This window comes from Erinaceus europaeus, chromosome 4, assembly GCF_950295315.1.
Source record: "Erinaceus europaeus chromosome 4, mEriEur2.1, whole genome shotgun sequence".
In the NCBI taxonomy this organism is placed as follows: domain Eukaryota; kingdom Metazoa; phylum Chordata; class Mammalia; order Eulipotyphla; family Erinaceidae; genus Erinaceus; species Erinaceus europaeus.
The window spans coordinates 71,825,719-71,840,918 of record NC_080165.1 but is presented as its reverse complement, the minus strand read 5'-3'; the positions used below and the strand labels follow the sequence as shown (position 1 = coordinate 71,840,918).

The 15,200-nt window shown below is 35.6% G+C and overlaps 1 protein-coding gene across 1 annotated transcript in view; it reads left to right on the top strand.

Annotated features, from left to right (window-relative positions):
- LOC103119449 (24-hydroxycholesterol 7-alpha-hydroxylase) overlaps nt 1-15,200 on the top strand; it is a 116,403-nt gene that overhangs the window by 3,671 nt on the left and 97,532 nt on the right. The window contains exons 3-7 of the mRNA XM_060189920.1: nt 4,601-4,736; nt 7,400-7,574; nt 9,369-9,518; nt 10,454-10,547; nt 14,055-14,162. Of these exons, the coding sequence (XP_060045903.1) occupies nt 4,601-4,736; nt 7,400-7,574; nt 9,369-9,518; nt 10,454-10,547; nt 14,055-14,162 (663 nt within the window). The remainder of the gene's footprint in view (nt 1-4,600; nt 4,737-7,399; nt 7,575-9,368; nt 9,519-10,453; nt 10,548-14,054; nt 14,163-15,200) is intronic.

Genomic DNA, 15,200 nt, shown 5'->3' with positions numbered 1-15,200 from the left:
GTATCATCTTAATTCATCAACAATTAACAATTCTGTCTTAACCAAAGTTCTTCAGCAGATTTTTACCAGTATGATAATGAAAGTTTCAGTTCCTTTTTTGGAACTAGCTATTAATTTATAAATTTGGCTGCTTCTTCATAGTTAAAGAAACAAACAACCTAACTGACATGCATATTTACTAAATGATTAAGATAGTTGGGAAGATAAAGAAACACTATCAGTTTTAGAGAAGGTATTAATTCACGGTGCATGATGGTAGAAATGGACCAAGCTGTGATTGAGAGTGCTCTGTAGACACCTATAAAAAAGAGATGAGAAATTGTGGCCATGTGTCAACAACTGTATTGCAACCATTAAGCTCCTATTAAAATGATAAAAAATTAAAAGTAAAGTGGTAAAAGAATTGTTATCATAGAGATTTAAAAAAACTTGAATTTGATAATGTATATAAAGTATCTATTTGCATATAGTATGTAGCAACCAAATAAATCTTTTTTTTTCTTTTATTTAAGAAAGGATTAATTAACAAAACCATAGGGTAGGAGGGGTACAACTCCACACAATTCCCACCACCCAATCTCCATATCCCACCCCCTCCCCTGATAGCTTTCCTACTCTCTATCCCTCTGGGAGCATGGACCCAGGCAACCAAATAAATCTTAACTACTATTACGTATTAGTGAAGAAAATGGCTCTCTTTGCAGTCATACTTTGTTCTTCAGGGGAATTTCCTTTGTTCTATGGCTAAATACAAGATGAGCCTTATCAGTTTTAGATCTAGGGGATAAAAAGTCATTAGAATGTCAAGAAGAAATTTTGGAAAGAATACCAGTTCTGAAATTTTAGGACTTGAGTGTCTGCAGAGTATGACTGTCATTTTGTAGCTGTAAGCATCAATAGTATTTGTATCCTTCATAGCCTACTTACTAATCTGTAAAGTGAGTTTAATAATGGCTATCCTATTTTTTATCCAAGTCACTAGAATAAGATAAGATAAAATTATAAAAATTAAGAAAGGATAGTGTACAATAAATTAGTATTTAAGTCATAGTTGACACTAGGTTATTATAAAGTCTGCTCATAAACTTACTTTGTACAGATAGCAGGCATTAGTTTTCAGTTAGTGCTATTATTATTCAATCACTACTCAATTATTATTCACTTCATAGAAAGATTAGTAATCCTTGATGGTGGAGGGGAATAAAAAAAGATTAGTAATCCTTGCTTTGGTAGATGCTTTCTACTTTGACCTTTGGCTTCTGACTTGTGAAAAACTGCTGTGTTATTTGGTCACTATTCTAGATGGATCTGCCTAGCTTTCAACAATCATCTGAACCAAAAAACTTCTAGAAAAAACAAACAAAACTTCTCTACATATGCCAAAAAAAAAAAAAGCCAAAAAACTTCACCTCAGTCAGCAAGTGCAAAGTGTAGTCATAAATCCTGAGTATACTTAGTCAGCAAGTGCAAAGTGTAGTCATAAATCCTGAGTATACTTAGTGAAGTAGTTCTCCTCCTCCTAATTGGAGTGGTGTCAAGAAGCCAACTAGAGAGTCATGAATTTCAACACAATTTAGCAGTAATACCACCATCCATTGTAGTGTTACTGGAGATCAGGAGTCAGGGCTTTACCAACAACCAACAATAATGATGCAATAATGAGCCTAAAGTTTGAGATATAATATTCACCACTACTCAGAAATATAGAATCTACTTCCCAAAGTTTCTTACCGTCATGACTGTGAAGGTCACATGGAATCAGTAAAGAGGAACTGTTCCCTCTCATAGCTAGAGTGATATAAGAAAAATTCTAGTGGGAGAATTAACTTTCACCACCAATTAGTAGTAACAATCAACCCTACTTCTCTAAATGTTAAAAAGAGACTCAATGAAGAACCAAAATTTCTGTACCCTATCTGATAATATGACACCGCCCCCAAATCAGATTAATATCAAAGAGGGTCAAAGAAACCATAAGATTTAAGTAAGATTTAGAAGATTGTAATATAAATAAGATGTCTAGATCTCAATAGAAAAATTATTCTTCATAAACAAGAACCAGGAAGATTTAGACTTGTATAAGAAGGCAGACACTGACATTGTCATGACTCTATCAGAAAATTATATTAAAATAATAATAGCAAAATCTTCTGCAAGCAAGTATCAATATTAATGAAACAAAGAGAAAACCTTAACAAAGGATCGGATAGGACATTTAAGAAAAAAGTGAATGAAATTTTTAGATATAAATATCCTTATATTTTAGAAATAAAATAATATCAAAAATAAAAAATGGGTATTATAACACAATGGGAAAGAAAGAAAAAAAATCAGTGAACTTGAAGACAGATCAATACAATTTACTCAATATGAATAAAAGAGATCAGGCAGATTGAAAACAGCTCTAAGAACTTTAAAACTAAATAAAAGATATAACATCCATGCCATCAGTCTCCCAGAATGGGAAGAGAGAGTTGAAAAAAATAATTGTAGAAATAAAGACTGGAAATTTTCCAAGTGTAGCAAAACTCCAAGATGATATAAGCCTAGGGAAATCCCAATAAAGACAAATGTTAGGAGAAGTTCTGAAAGCTAAAGACAAATAATTTTTAAAAACAGAGTCAAGTGAAATGTTATTATAGGAGGAGAAAGCGACCAAAATAATAGATTATACATTGGAGCTTCTATAGGAAAGGCAAGACAGGGTAGGGTAAGCCATTTTGGATTGGCTAGTATGCATATTTTCTCTTGTCTTTGGGCTACAAGGGCAGTTTCTAGTTGTCCGGTATCTAACCCTGGAATGATTTAGGGCAAAGGAAATAGTGGCCTGGTGTGTGAGGTAAGGAGATATTTAGGAGTATAGACTCATGATTAGTTGTTTTGCATAAAAAGGCATGCTCTTGGCTGGTTGAGCCCTTTTCTCTCTGTAAGAATTCCATAGCCCTAAGAGGGCAATCTTTATTTAGAGAGGTGGCCACCAATACCAGAGAGTAAGAATAAGAGTACAAAGCTAATATATTCGATAGTTACTCTGATATAAATAGGCATAGAATCTAAGAAATGCAGTTATAGCAATGGGTTCTTTTGAGGAAAGAATGTGAGTTGTGTGGTTTGTTTGGAATGTAGTTTGTTGCTTTTATTCAAACTGAATAAAATGTTAAATTATAATTATAGGCTAATAAAACAATAGCTTACTATATATCCACTAAAATCTTAGACTCCCTGGAAACAAATCCTACTCTTGAGTGTTTGTAGGCTACTAGTAATGACCTGATAAGAGGGATAAAATGATGTAGGAGGACGGGGGTAGAGACTCCCATGCTTGAGCTTCCAATGTCTAAGCTTCAGTCCCCCGCACCAACATAAGCCAGAGCTGAGCAGTGCTCTGGTAAAAAAATAATAATAAAATAAAATGATGTAGGAGAAGAAAGGCATAGGTGTAGAAAAAAGAAATGGTAAGAGAGTATAGGCTCCATAACACAAGTGAAAGGGTGTTGACATTTCACCTGAAGTGAAGTAGGAAGTCTGGGTACAAGGGTCTGTCCTCTGTAAGTTTTGGTGGAGAGAAGCTGAGTATGCTTTTACTTGATTGCCTCTGAATTGCAGCATAGAAACTATGTCTCTGATTGGAGAGGGTTGGGGAAGATAGATGAAGAAATGTTTATTTGCAAGTCTGAAAATGAAATATTAGATTGTAGTATGACATACATTGCATGGACATTGTTGAGTCACCATAGATTTTCAATAAAATCAATGAGCACTTTGTACCCACTTCTTGAACAAAATGGAACTATGGACTGCGTGAAAGCTAACTGGTGTTTTCATAATAATCTTCAAGTATCATAGTAATTGCTATAATCTCTATTTATTTTTTTTTTTGTCTCCAGGATTATTGCTGGGGCTTGGTGCCTGCACTATGAATCCACTGCTCGTGGAGGCTATTTTTTCCCTTTTGTTGCTTATTGTTGTTATTATAGTCATTATTGTCATTGTTGTTGGATAGGACAGAAAGAAATCAAGAGAGGAGGGAAGACAGAGGGGGAAAGAAAGAGAGACACCTGCAGACTTGCTTCACCACCTGTGAAGCGACCCCCCTGCAGGTGGGGAGCCAGAGGTTTGAACTGGTATCCTTGTGCTTATCCCTGCGCTTTGCTCCATGTGCGATAAACCCCCTGCGCTACCGCCCAGCCCCTAATCTCTACTATTTCAGAGTATCAGTTCTAATGACTATTATACTACCAGAAAAAAAAGTGAAATAATAATAATAATAAATAATAAAACTATATAAAAAAGGTGAAGTATTAGGATAGAATAAAGGTATGTGTAATTGAGATTTGACTGAATCTTTTAAAATGTATATGATTCATACCATCATAATTTATTATAACACTTGATATTTAATAAGACCAAATTATGTTGATGTTATAAAAACATCATGACGTTTAAAGACACATGACTTATATCATAAAAATAATCTTTATCTTGACTAGTTTCTGTATTGTGGTTCCTGAAGAACTCTGTCTTAAATGTAACTCATGTCCAAGTAACTTACATTTCAGAAATGCTGACTAATATGAGCTGTTTTGATTTTTTTTTCCAGTATGGACCAATATTTACTGTCTTTACTCTGGGCACCCGAATGACTTTTGTTACTGAAGAAGAGGGAATTAATATTTTTTTAAAATCCAAAGAATTAAGTTTTGAACAAGCAGTGCAAAGTGTTGTCAGCCATACAGGTAAATAATCTTTCTCTCTCTCTCTTTTTTCTGTTTTATTTGATAGGAAAGAGAGAAATTGAAAGGTGAGGCGGAGATAGAGAGAAAGACACCTGCAGACCTCGCTGCAGGTGGGGAGTGGGAGCTTGAAACCAGGTCCTTGCATGGGTCTTTGTGTACTTAAATTCGTGTGGCAACATCCATCTGCTGATAAAGAATCTTCAACAGTTCATTCAATATGGGAAGTACAATATGGGATCTAAGAATAAGAGTAATTTTAAGTTAACAATTGCATTCACAACCCTCTAGCCAGAATGATGAAAACCCATTATTTTATTCTTTACAGTAGGGATAAAAGGAGAAATAATGTAATTATTGGTATCCTAATCCCTTTAAATGGCAATTGGACATGTGGTTGGGAGACCTTGCCTCACAGAGGTTTACTTAGGAAAAGAAAATCTGTGTCATAGTATAGCTAGGGGAGTCGCTTCACAGGTGGTGAAGCAGGTCTGCAGGTGTCTTTCTCTCCCCCTCTCTGTCTTCCCCTCCTCTCTCCATTTCTCTCTGTCCTGACAACGACATCAATAAAAACAATAATAACTGGGGGGTGGGGCGGTGGCGCAGTGGGTTAAGTGCACGTGGCGCAAAGCGCAAGGACCGGAGTAAGGATACCGGTTGGAGCCCCTGGCTCCCCACCTGCAGGGGAGTCGCTTCACAGGTGGTGAAGCAAGTCTGCAGGTGTCTATCTTTCTCTCCCCCTCTCTGTCTTCCCCTCCTCTCTCCATTTCTCTGTGTCCTGTCCAACAACGAACAAAATCAACAATGGTAATAATAATAACCACAGCGAGGCTACAACAACCAGGGCAACAAAAGGGGGAAAAAAATGGCCTCTAGGAACGGTGGATTCATGGTTCAGGCACTGAGCCCAGCAATAACCCTGGAGGGAAAAAAAAACAATAATAACTACAACAATAAAAAATAAGGGCAACAAAAGGGAATAAATAAATAAATATTTAAAAATTGCTAAACCTGTTCTGTTGCTATATATACACAGGGTATATTTCATTTATTTATTTGTGATTTAATATTGACTTACAAAATTATAGTAGAGGTGAAGCAGGCCTTCATGTGCTTCTCTTTCTCCCTCTCCCTACCCCTTCCCTTTTGATTTCTATCTCTACACAGTAAATAAACAAAATATTTAAATAGACAAATCTGTAAAAAAGAGAAAATAAAGCAATATTGAGTTCAAAAACTCATTTTTACTCACAACATACAAACCAATCAGGAGCATCAACAAAATATTAAAGAAATATTGCATGTGAATATTACTCAAGTAGTTCGAAAACACTTGGTAGAAATTATATTCAAGAAGACATTTGTAGGAGAAATAGAAATTAGAAGGACTTGTAGTTTGGGAGAATATAGGTAAAGTTGGTCAAGTGGAGAATGTTCTGAGCAGACAGAATATTGAATAGAAATGCTGGGGAAAGGATCTATTTCCAGCATATGTGGAATATAAAACTGGAGGGAAAGACTGAAAATATCTTTGGAAAGCAAGAAAGGTGTTTGAGCTTGCCTTATAAGTCTTGTTAAGTATGGAAAGTCAAGTAAGGGTTTTCAACTTGGAAATAAAAATGTGTGGAAATAAAAATAAATTCTCAGAGACCCTTTTAATTATCCACATGTATACTGTCCTGTTGTCTATCCACAGGACAGGGTAATTAATGAACCACCAAAACTATTCAGAGAAACACAGGTTATGTTTCTGACTGCGACCCTGAAGGTAACTCCATTGAACATGTACCCTTCCAGGAGGAGGACAAACAATGAAGCACCCCCTTAAGGGCTAGAACCCTTTTTATAACAAGTTTTACAATACACCAAGAATTCCAGGTTACAAAGGAGTTGAGGCAGGAAGCAAGACAAACAGTGCCAACATGAGCACTGTTTGGGGTATTAAATAAGTCTTACACATTTTTGTTGCCTCCAGGGTTATCATTGGGGTTCAGTGCCAGCACTAAGATCCACTGCTGGCAGATATATATTTTTAAGTTTTATTTTACTGGATAGGACAGAGAGAAATTGAAAGAGGAGGGGAATATGGTAAGGGAGAGAAAGAAAGACACCTGCAGACTTGCTTTACCACTTATGAAGCTATCCCCCCCTCCCCCGCACAGGTGGGGAACTGGGGGCATGAACCTGAATTCTTGTGAGGGTCCTTACACGTTCTAGATCTCATCTCATCATCTCTGTGTTTGTTGTGCCTCAATGAGCTATTCTTCTCTCACATATCAGGAGTTAAGGATTAACCCAGGAGCTTTGGTTTCCTGAGAGCTTTTGCTCTTTAGCCCCATCCAAGCTTGAGGAGCAAAGCAGATAGTTTACTGGGTCCAGTTCTCTTCAGGAACTGAGTTAGGCATTAAGTATACATGAAGTCTGAAAACACCAAATATTGGAATGTGCTATTACAATATACAATTCCTCAATGTGAATCAACTTTCAATTTTTTTTGCTGTCTCTTACACACAATATAGGTTGAATCCTAACCTACTTTATTCTTAGAAGGTAATCTAATGTAATGGGTGGAATTTGGCTATATTCCCAATAATCAATAATAGAAATATATTGTGCCTCAAATAATTCTTTTATTTTCTTCTGATACCAGTCTTCTCTGTTTACAGCAACAGTTCCAAAGAATGTCTTTTTAACACTTCATGATAAACTTTATGTTGCGATGAAAGGGAAAATTGGGAATTTAAGCATACACCAATTCACTGATCTGTTTACTGAAGGAATACATGAACAACTGAAGAATTTAGGCACTCATGGATCAAGGGACCTGAACAAGTTAGTAAGGTAAGTAGATATATTGTCTGTTGTTTTATTTGGTCTTTTATTTTTTGGAATGTGAAAATTGAAGGCTGTCAGTTGGACTTCAAAAATTGTTTGGTAGATGAATGAAGGCTACATAACTTTGTAGTTACGATCTTATGATTTTAATGTGTTTAATGGAAAAAATTCAGTTAGCAATTCAGTTTTAAAATTAGAAAATAAGCCAGTACAATATTTTAATATATTGATACTAACTTCTTTTTATTAATTTCATATAAGTGCTCTACATGGGTTTACCTACTACAAATGTTTTGCAGATATCAGAATTTTGGTTAAACATCCAGTGAAATTGTGAATATTAGAACAAGTGGGCATTGGGGGCACAGACCTAGAAGAGGATAGGTCATGAAGTTGATACAAGGATCCCAGAGATGTTTGTGAAACTTTGCAAAATGGTTGAGACAAAGTCAGTTTGGGTCTCAGGATTGTGCCAGGGGGTCCTTCTAAGAGGGGGCTCATGAGGGAACCCTGAAACAGAAACAGACAGTGGAGAGACAAGATAGCACTCAGCCATGTTCTTTAACTTTCTGTAAGCTACTAAACCAGGAATGTCAGCAGTTAGAAAATTTTCCAAATGCATAAAGAGATCTGGTAAGTGGAATTCACTAAGTAGGCATTTTTCATCTTAGTAGGCTGCTGAGGTACTGAGTTCAACAGATCAAACACATAAAACAGAGTGGTATTTAATATTTTGTTGGTGATCTAGAGAGAGACAAAGAAAATACACACAAGCAAGCAAATGATTTTTCGCCTGCCCAGTATCTATAAGAAAGCAAATTCTTGAATATCTTTGAAATTTTGGGGAAGAACACTCTGAAACATCATTAGCAAACAAGGAGTTGTGAATCAAAATGAAATAAAAATGCTTTACACACACACACACACACACAAAATCTCTTTACACTACTAATCTAGCACATATTATTCATCTTAGATATTCCCTTATTTAAATATGTCAAGGTTAATCATTTTATTCACTTAGGGTATAATATCTTATTGATGATAGGTCCTACCTTTCAATATACGATGTATAAAATTTGTAGGATCCTATAAGATAATTGCAAAATTTATAGACTCATATTGTTCTTGATTCTTTGGTTAATTTTATTGTTGCTATCAAATGATGTACACTATATCATATTGTTTTTGTGTGATAGTTGTTCAGTTTTTTAATTTATTTATTTTCCCTTTTGTTGCCCTTGTTTTTTTTTTTTTTTTACTGTTGTTGTAGTCATTATTGTTGTTGTTATTGATGTTGTTGTTAGGACAGAGAGAAATGGAGAAGGGAGGGAGGACAGAGAGAAGGAGAGAAAGACAGACACCTGCAGACCTGCTTCACCACATGTGAAGCGACTCCCCTGCAGGTGGGGAGCCTGGGCTCAAAACGGGATCCTCACACTGGTCCTTGTGCTTTGCTTTGTGCCCTTGTGCTTAACACGCTGCACTACTGCCCAAATTCCCAGTTGTTCAAATTTTATTGTATCAACTTACTATTGCCTGTCATCTCACATTTATTAGGCTTTAACAGTGTTTATTTATAAAATATTTTAAAGCATAAGACTACATCATCAATTATCCCTAAGTTATCTTGACCACAGTGAACAAATATTAAACTTCTTAAGAGTCATTTTTTTTCTGAAGGAATCGGTCACATATTGACAACCTCTGATAAATAACAATTAACAATGCTCTCTTTTGTGTCTTGTTCTTTTCTTCTCTTGTCATTGAGTCTGACTTTTTGTTTTTATATCTTTGTAGGCATATACTTTACCCAGTCACAGTGAATATAATCTTTAAAAGAGGCTTGTTTCCCACTAATGAGATGGACATCAGGGAGTTCCAGCAGCATTTTCAAACTTATGATGAAGGTTTTGAAAGTGGATCCCAGATACCAGAGTATTTCTTGAGGTAAAAAGTTGTTCCCTATCATTAATTAATATATTGACCAAGTTCTTCTCAGCAGTTCCTACATATGTTTCATTTTCTAGCCTAAGTAGACATAGCGTAGCAGCTGTTTAATAGATAGAAAGTCTTTGTTCTGATCAGTTTTTTTTTGGTGTGTGTGTGTGTGTGTGTGTGTGTGTGTGTGTGTGTGTGTAGAGGAAGGAACTGAAGGAGAAGGGTACAATATGCTCTGTATTTCTTGAAGAGCAAGAGGAAGTAGGAGGGAGAGAAAAAAAAGAAAATATGAGAATGAAATTGAAAATTTATTTTCAAACCTTTATTCCATTTACAACTTCTGATACATACATTGCTACACTTTGAAACTATTCAATCATCAAGTATGACCAGTCTCCAAATCAGAAGTTGTTCCTATTCTCTCTGAAGCAAAAGCAAGTTTGCTTAAATTATGTATGTGCATATATATTTCTTTTTTTGCACAGTTAGCTCAGATAAGTACACAAAGTGGCTTAATTTAAAGTCACAGAATGTTCTTTTAAATATATGACCGTTAATCTATAATGATGATTGGTCCAAAAACATTTTAAAAGGTCATGACAAATTTGCTTTAACTGTTTCTGTGCAGCCGTGGATTCCTTGCCTAGTTTTGTGTTTTTCTACAACTGGCTAGAGGAAGGAAAACAGGCAAATTATAGACCCTATTTTCCTGTATAATGCCATTCCTGTAGGAATGTAGGCATTCATTTGAAAAAGATAGCTACAATGTTACTACTTTGCACCTTTTGTTGTTAATAAGTCTGAAGGCAGATAACATTCTAGCAGAAAATGAAGACATTTAGAGAAACAACTGTAATTCCATTGATATCTTCCATTATTACTATGACCTTCTTCCTCTGATAGTGATTTCAAATTAATGTATACACATTTTTTTTCTCACTTAGAAACTGGTCAGAATCCAAAAAGTGGTTTCTAGCTTTTTTTGAGAAAAACATTCTAGAAATTAAAAATTACAAATCCGGAAAAGATCATTCCATGGTAAGTATTTCCTAACCAATAATTTTTGCTAAGATATATGATAAAGCTAAAAGTAATAAAGTGATTGTTAAAATATATTTGAGTTTAAAAGTGTGATATATAATTAGATGATCTTGTGACAAACACTGTTGATCATTTACAAACATTATTTTTCTATTATCACAACAGTTTGCTAGGCATTCATCTTATTCCTTTTTTAAATTTCTTTATTTATAAAAAAGAAACACTGACAAACCATAGGATAAAAGGGGTACAACTCCACACAGTTCCCACCAGCAGAACTCATATCCTATCCCCTCTCCTGATAGCTTTCCTGTTCTTTATCCCTTTGGGAGTATGGATCCAGTGTCATTATGGGATGCAGAAGGTGGAAGGTCTGGCTTCCGTAATTGTTATCCTGCTGAACATGGGCGTTGACAGGTCGATCCATACTCCTAGTCTGTCTCTCTCTCTCCCTAGTGGGACAGGGCTCTGAGGAAGCAGAGCTCCAGGACACATTGGTGGGGTCATCTGTCCAGGGAAGTCCAGTTGGCATTATGTTAGCATCTGGGACCTGGTGGCTGAAAAAAGAGTTAACATATTAAGCAGAACAAATTGTTGATTAATCATGAACCTAAAGGCTAGAATATTGCAGATGGAGATTTGGGATCTCAGTTTTGGAAATAGGTATATTCCAAAGGGTCCATGACTTTATTAGTTTTTTCCTGAACCTGACATCTGATATGCAGGTGGACCCAGGTTATTGTCTGGGGAGATGATGTCATGGCTGGAAAAAGTTCTAGAAAGCTGGATCAGGGAAGAGAGTAGCTTCCAAATATGGGGAAAGTGTATAAATATTGCTGAGTGTAAACTCCATCGATTTGATCTGGGGCCCATATTCAGCATAGGAGCCTTTTCTTTATAAAAATTTATTTCTTTACTTAGTCACTGGATGGATAGAGATAAATTGAAAGAGGAGAGGCAGGCAGAGAGGGAAAAAAAAAAGATTCCTGCAGGACTGGTTCACTGCTCAGGAAGCTTTCCTCATGAAGAAGATGGGGACTGGGAGCTTAAACCTGTGTCCTTGTGCACTATAATATGTGTACTCAACCAAGTATGCCACTGCCCACCCCGACAGTGCCAGATGTTTCTAGTCATATTCTTTTTGAGGAACTAGGAGTTAAATCACATGGTATAAATGTTACAACCAGATCTGTAGTTGATAAACCTAGCTGTTTAAAATGTCATAGCTAAAGCAGGCTCACAACCAACAGTACTTTTTAGAGTACCATTTATTTTTCTTATTCTAAATAAATGAGACATTTGTAATCATAGACACTCTAATTCCCTGTTTAAATAAAGACATATTCTGCACTTTGCTGAAGCTAAGACTGGGACAGAATTCATTTGGAACAGTAATGAGAAGTTTAAGTTCATTTTAAAGGCTACTGCTTCAAGTTTTCTTCCATCAGTGTTCACACTGAGCTTATGTTTCATACCCACGTTTAAAAAAATGTGGGCTAAGAAGAAAATGAAAGATTCTGTTATTTTTCTACTGTGTGAGCGGATTACAATGGCTTCATTAAGCAGAAGACTGGAAGGAATTTTCTCTCTTTCTCCACACATGTGTGTATATTTGTGTGTGTGTTTTAAAATTATTACACACTTTTTATCATAGTCATTTAAAGCTGTAATTTCTTCTGTGTTATTCTAGCTGGAAAACTAGTATTTTAAATACTGTACTACGGGGGGCCGGGCAGTGAATCATAGTACTAAGTGCAAGGACCTGTGCAAGAAATCTAGTTTGAGCCCCCAGCTCCCCACCTGTAGGAGGGATGCTTCACAGGTGGTGAAACAGGTCTGCAGATGGCTTTCTCTCTCCCTCTCTATCCATTCTCTTCTCTCTCAATTTCTATCTATCCTATTGAATAAAATGGAAAAAAAAATGGCCACCAGCAGCAGTGGATTTGTAGTGCTGGCACTGAGCCCCTGCAATAACCCTGAAGGAAAAAAAGATATATAAGCTTTGTGTTGTAGAATTTGTAAATATGATAGAAACCAACAGTAGAGAAAATCATATTAATTTTTCATCTCTGCTAATTTACTACTACAACAATAAAAATAAAAATGGGGAGGGGGGTTCAGGCAGTGGCATATCTGGTTAGGCTCACATATTACAGTGAACAAGGACCTGGGTTCAAGCCCTTGGTCCCTACCTGCAGGGGGAAAGATTCATGAGTGGTGAAGCAGGTATTTCTCTGTCTTTCTCCCTCTCTACCTCCCCCACCACTCTCAATTTCTCTCTGGTCTCTATCCAATAATAAATAAATAAATGAATAGAACATACATAAAAACCAGTGACATTTATGTAGTCATAATGATATACATTTATAAATTTATTATTCATTTATTTTTTTCATAGCAACTATAATACTCAGAAAGCTAGGAGATTAGCAAAAAAGAGTGGTTAATCATTTGTGTCTTAGTGTATAACAATAAAAACTACCTATTTTATTTAATAGTGCTTCACTAGTTATTTTCTGTGGCATTGGATCTAAGTAAAGCCCATTATGGTACAACATAATTCTTTTAATTACTATCCCATAAAATTACTGGTTGTGTCTCTAATGGGAAAATAGAACATACTAATTGTAAATATGAATTCTGGAATCAGGACCAGGCTCACAAATTTGAATCCCAGATCAGCCATCCTTTGACAAACTCTATGTCCTTGACAAAACTTGTAGAGCTTATCTAGAGCTTCAGTCATCTCAGATAGAAAAGAGAATATAGGGAGTTAGGCACAAGGACCAGCGTTAAGGATCCCGGGCAGATGGCTTTGATAGAGCAAGTGGTGATTTAAATTATGTATGGGTGTGAAATTATACCTCTGCCATCTTATAATTTTGTAAAACACTGGTTAATTAGTAAGAAAATAAATAATCTTTTAAGTAAATAAAACAAATCTATATTACTGTTAACAATATTTGCTCATGGATGACAGGATCCTATGTTTAGAAAATCCAAAATTATTTATCCCTCTTTGTACTAATATATGACTATAGCAAGGTTGCGTGAGAGCAATATTGCTATGATTGCTTTTCTTTTCATTTTTTGTGTTCAATTGGGTGATTCATAAGACATCAGGATTATTTTATGGAAAAATGATTTTTTTTCCAAAAAATAATCTCAGAACACTTAAGGGACCCACATATACTGACTGAATCTGGGCTTATATTTGTGATGATTGCTTTTTTATATAGCTACAATGAACAAGTGAAATTTTAAATAAGAGAAATAATACTGTTTATATTAGCACTCCATAAATGGAATACATTTAAATATAACAAAATATACATTTGGTCTATAATAAAGTGCAAAACTCAGATGAATAAAATCAAAGTACTAAATAAGTGTATGGTAGAGACAATCTTTTGAATCAAAGAAAAATGTGTACTCTTTTTTTCCCCCTAACACAAGTATTTGCCACATAGCTGTGGTTTAACAATATTTCTTCCTTTTAAACAGACAGTAATTCAAACTGTATTTGATACCATAAAGATGGCAACAAATGAGAAAATATGTCCTAATTATGGTCTCCTGCTACTCTGGGCTTCTCTCGCCAATGCTGTGCCTGTAAGTATATGAGTAAACTAAGGGTTACATTTCTGTCTAATGTTGTCCTTTCTCCTTTCCTTTTCCTTTTCTGTTGTTTCTCTTTCTGTCCTCTTTTCCTTCTCTCTTGTTGGCCTTTTTACTTTTTATGTGGGAAAACAAGACAATAGTGGATTTGGTTGCAAGATAAGCAAAACAAACTAAGCATCTAGTGATACATGATAAAATCACAAAGGAAAGAGAACAGGGATCTGAAGTAAATCCTACCTTCTGAAAGGCAGTATATTACATGCTAAGGGAAATACTTACACTTTGGGTCCAGTTGGGACAAAACTTGCTTATGGAGCATATTCTGTATCAGACAACATGAGTTATTTCCTTACTGATGAAAAAGAAATAAAATACCTTGCATGGTCCTGTGACTTGGGCACATAATAAATTATAGTTCTCATTTCTCTACAAGGTTGTTGTGAAGACTGTAGATACATCAGCTGCTACCCAATGAATATTGACTTTTTGTCTTCCCCTGTACTCATTCTCCTTCTGTGCTACATTCCTGTTTGCACTGCTTTGCATATTGGTTCTGTAAGCTTTCCCATGAATAGAGCTGGTGGCATGTACAAACTCAGCATATTTATTTATATATTTATTATCAGAGCACTGCTCAGCTGTGGCTTCAGGTTATGCCAAGGGTTCCGTCTTGGACCTTGGAGTCTCAGGCATGAAAGTCTTTTGTGAGATTTTGAATACAGAACTTGAATAATTGTAAAGATGTTGTATATTTAACTGTTGGGTTGTTGGAAAAGTCATAACATGTTTTTTCTATGCAAAAATGCATCTTGGCTTTTCTGACAACCAGATATACTAAAGTCATGAGATTTGTCTGCCACTTCATTTCCAGTGCACAGCAGTTTCCTGTACTAGGAGGATTTCACATTAACTGAAGCTATGCTTACCTTAGCTGAGAAATTAGCGTGCAGCCATTTTAATATTTCTTTTGACCTAATAGGAATATTTAGTCCAGCTCTGGTGATGGACATGGCCAGTTTTCTTTTTCAC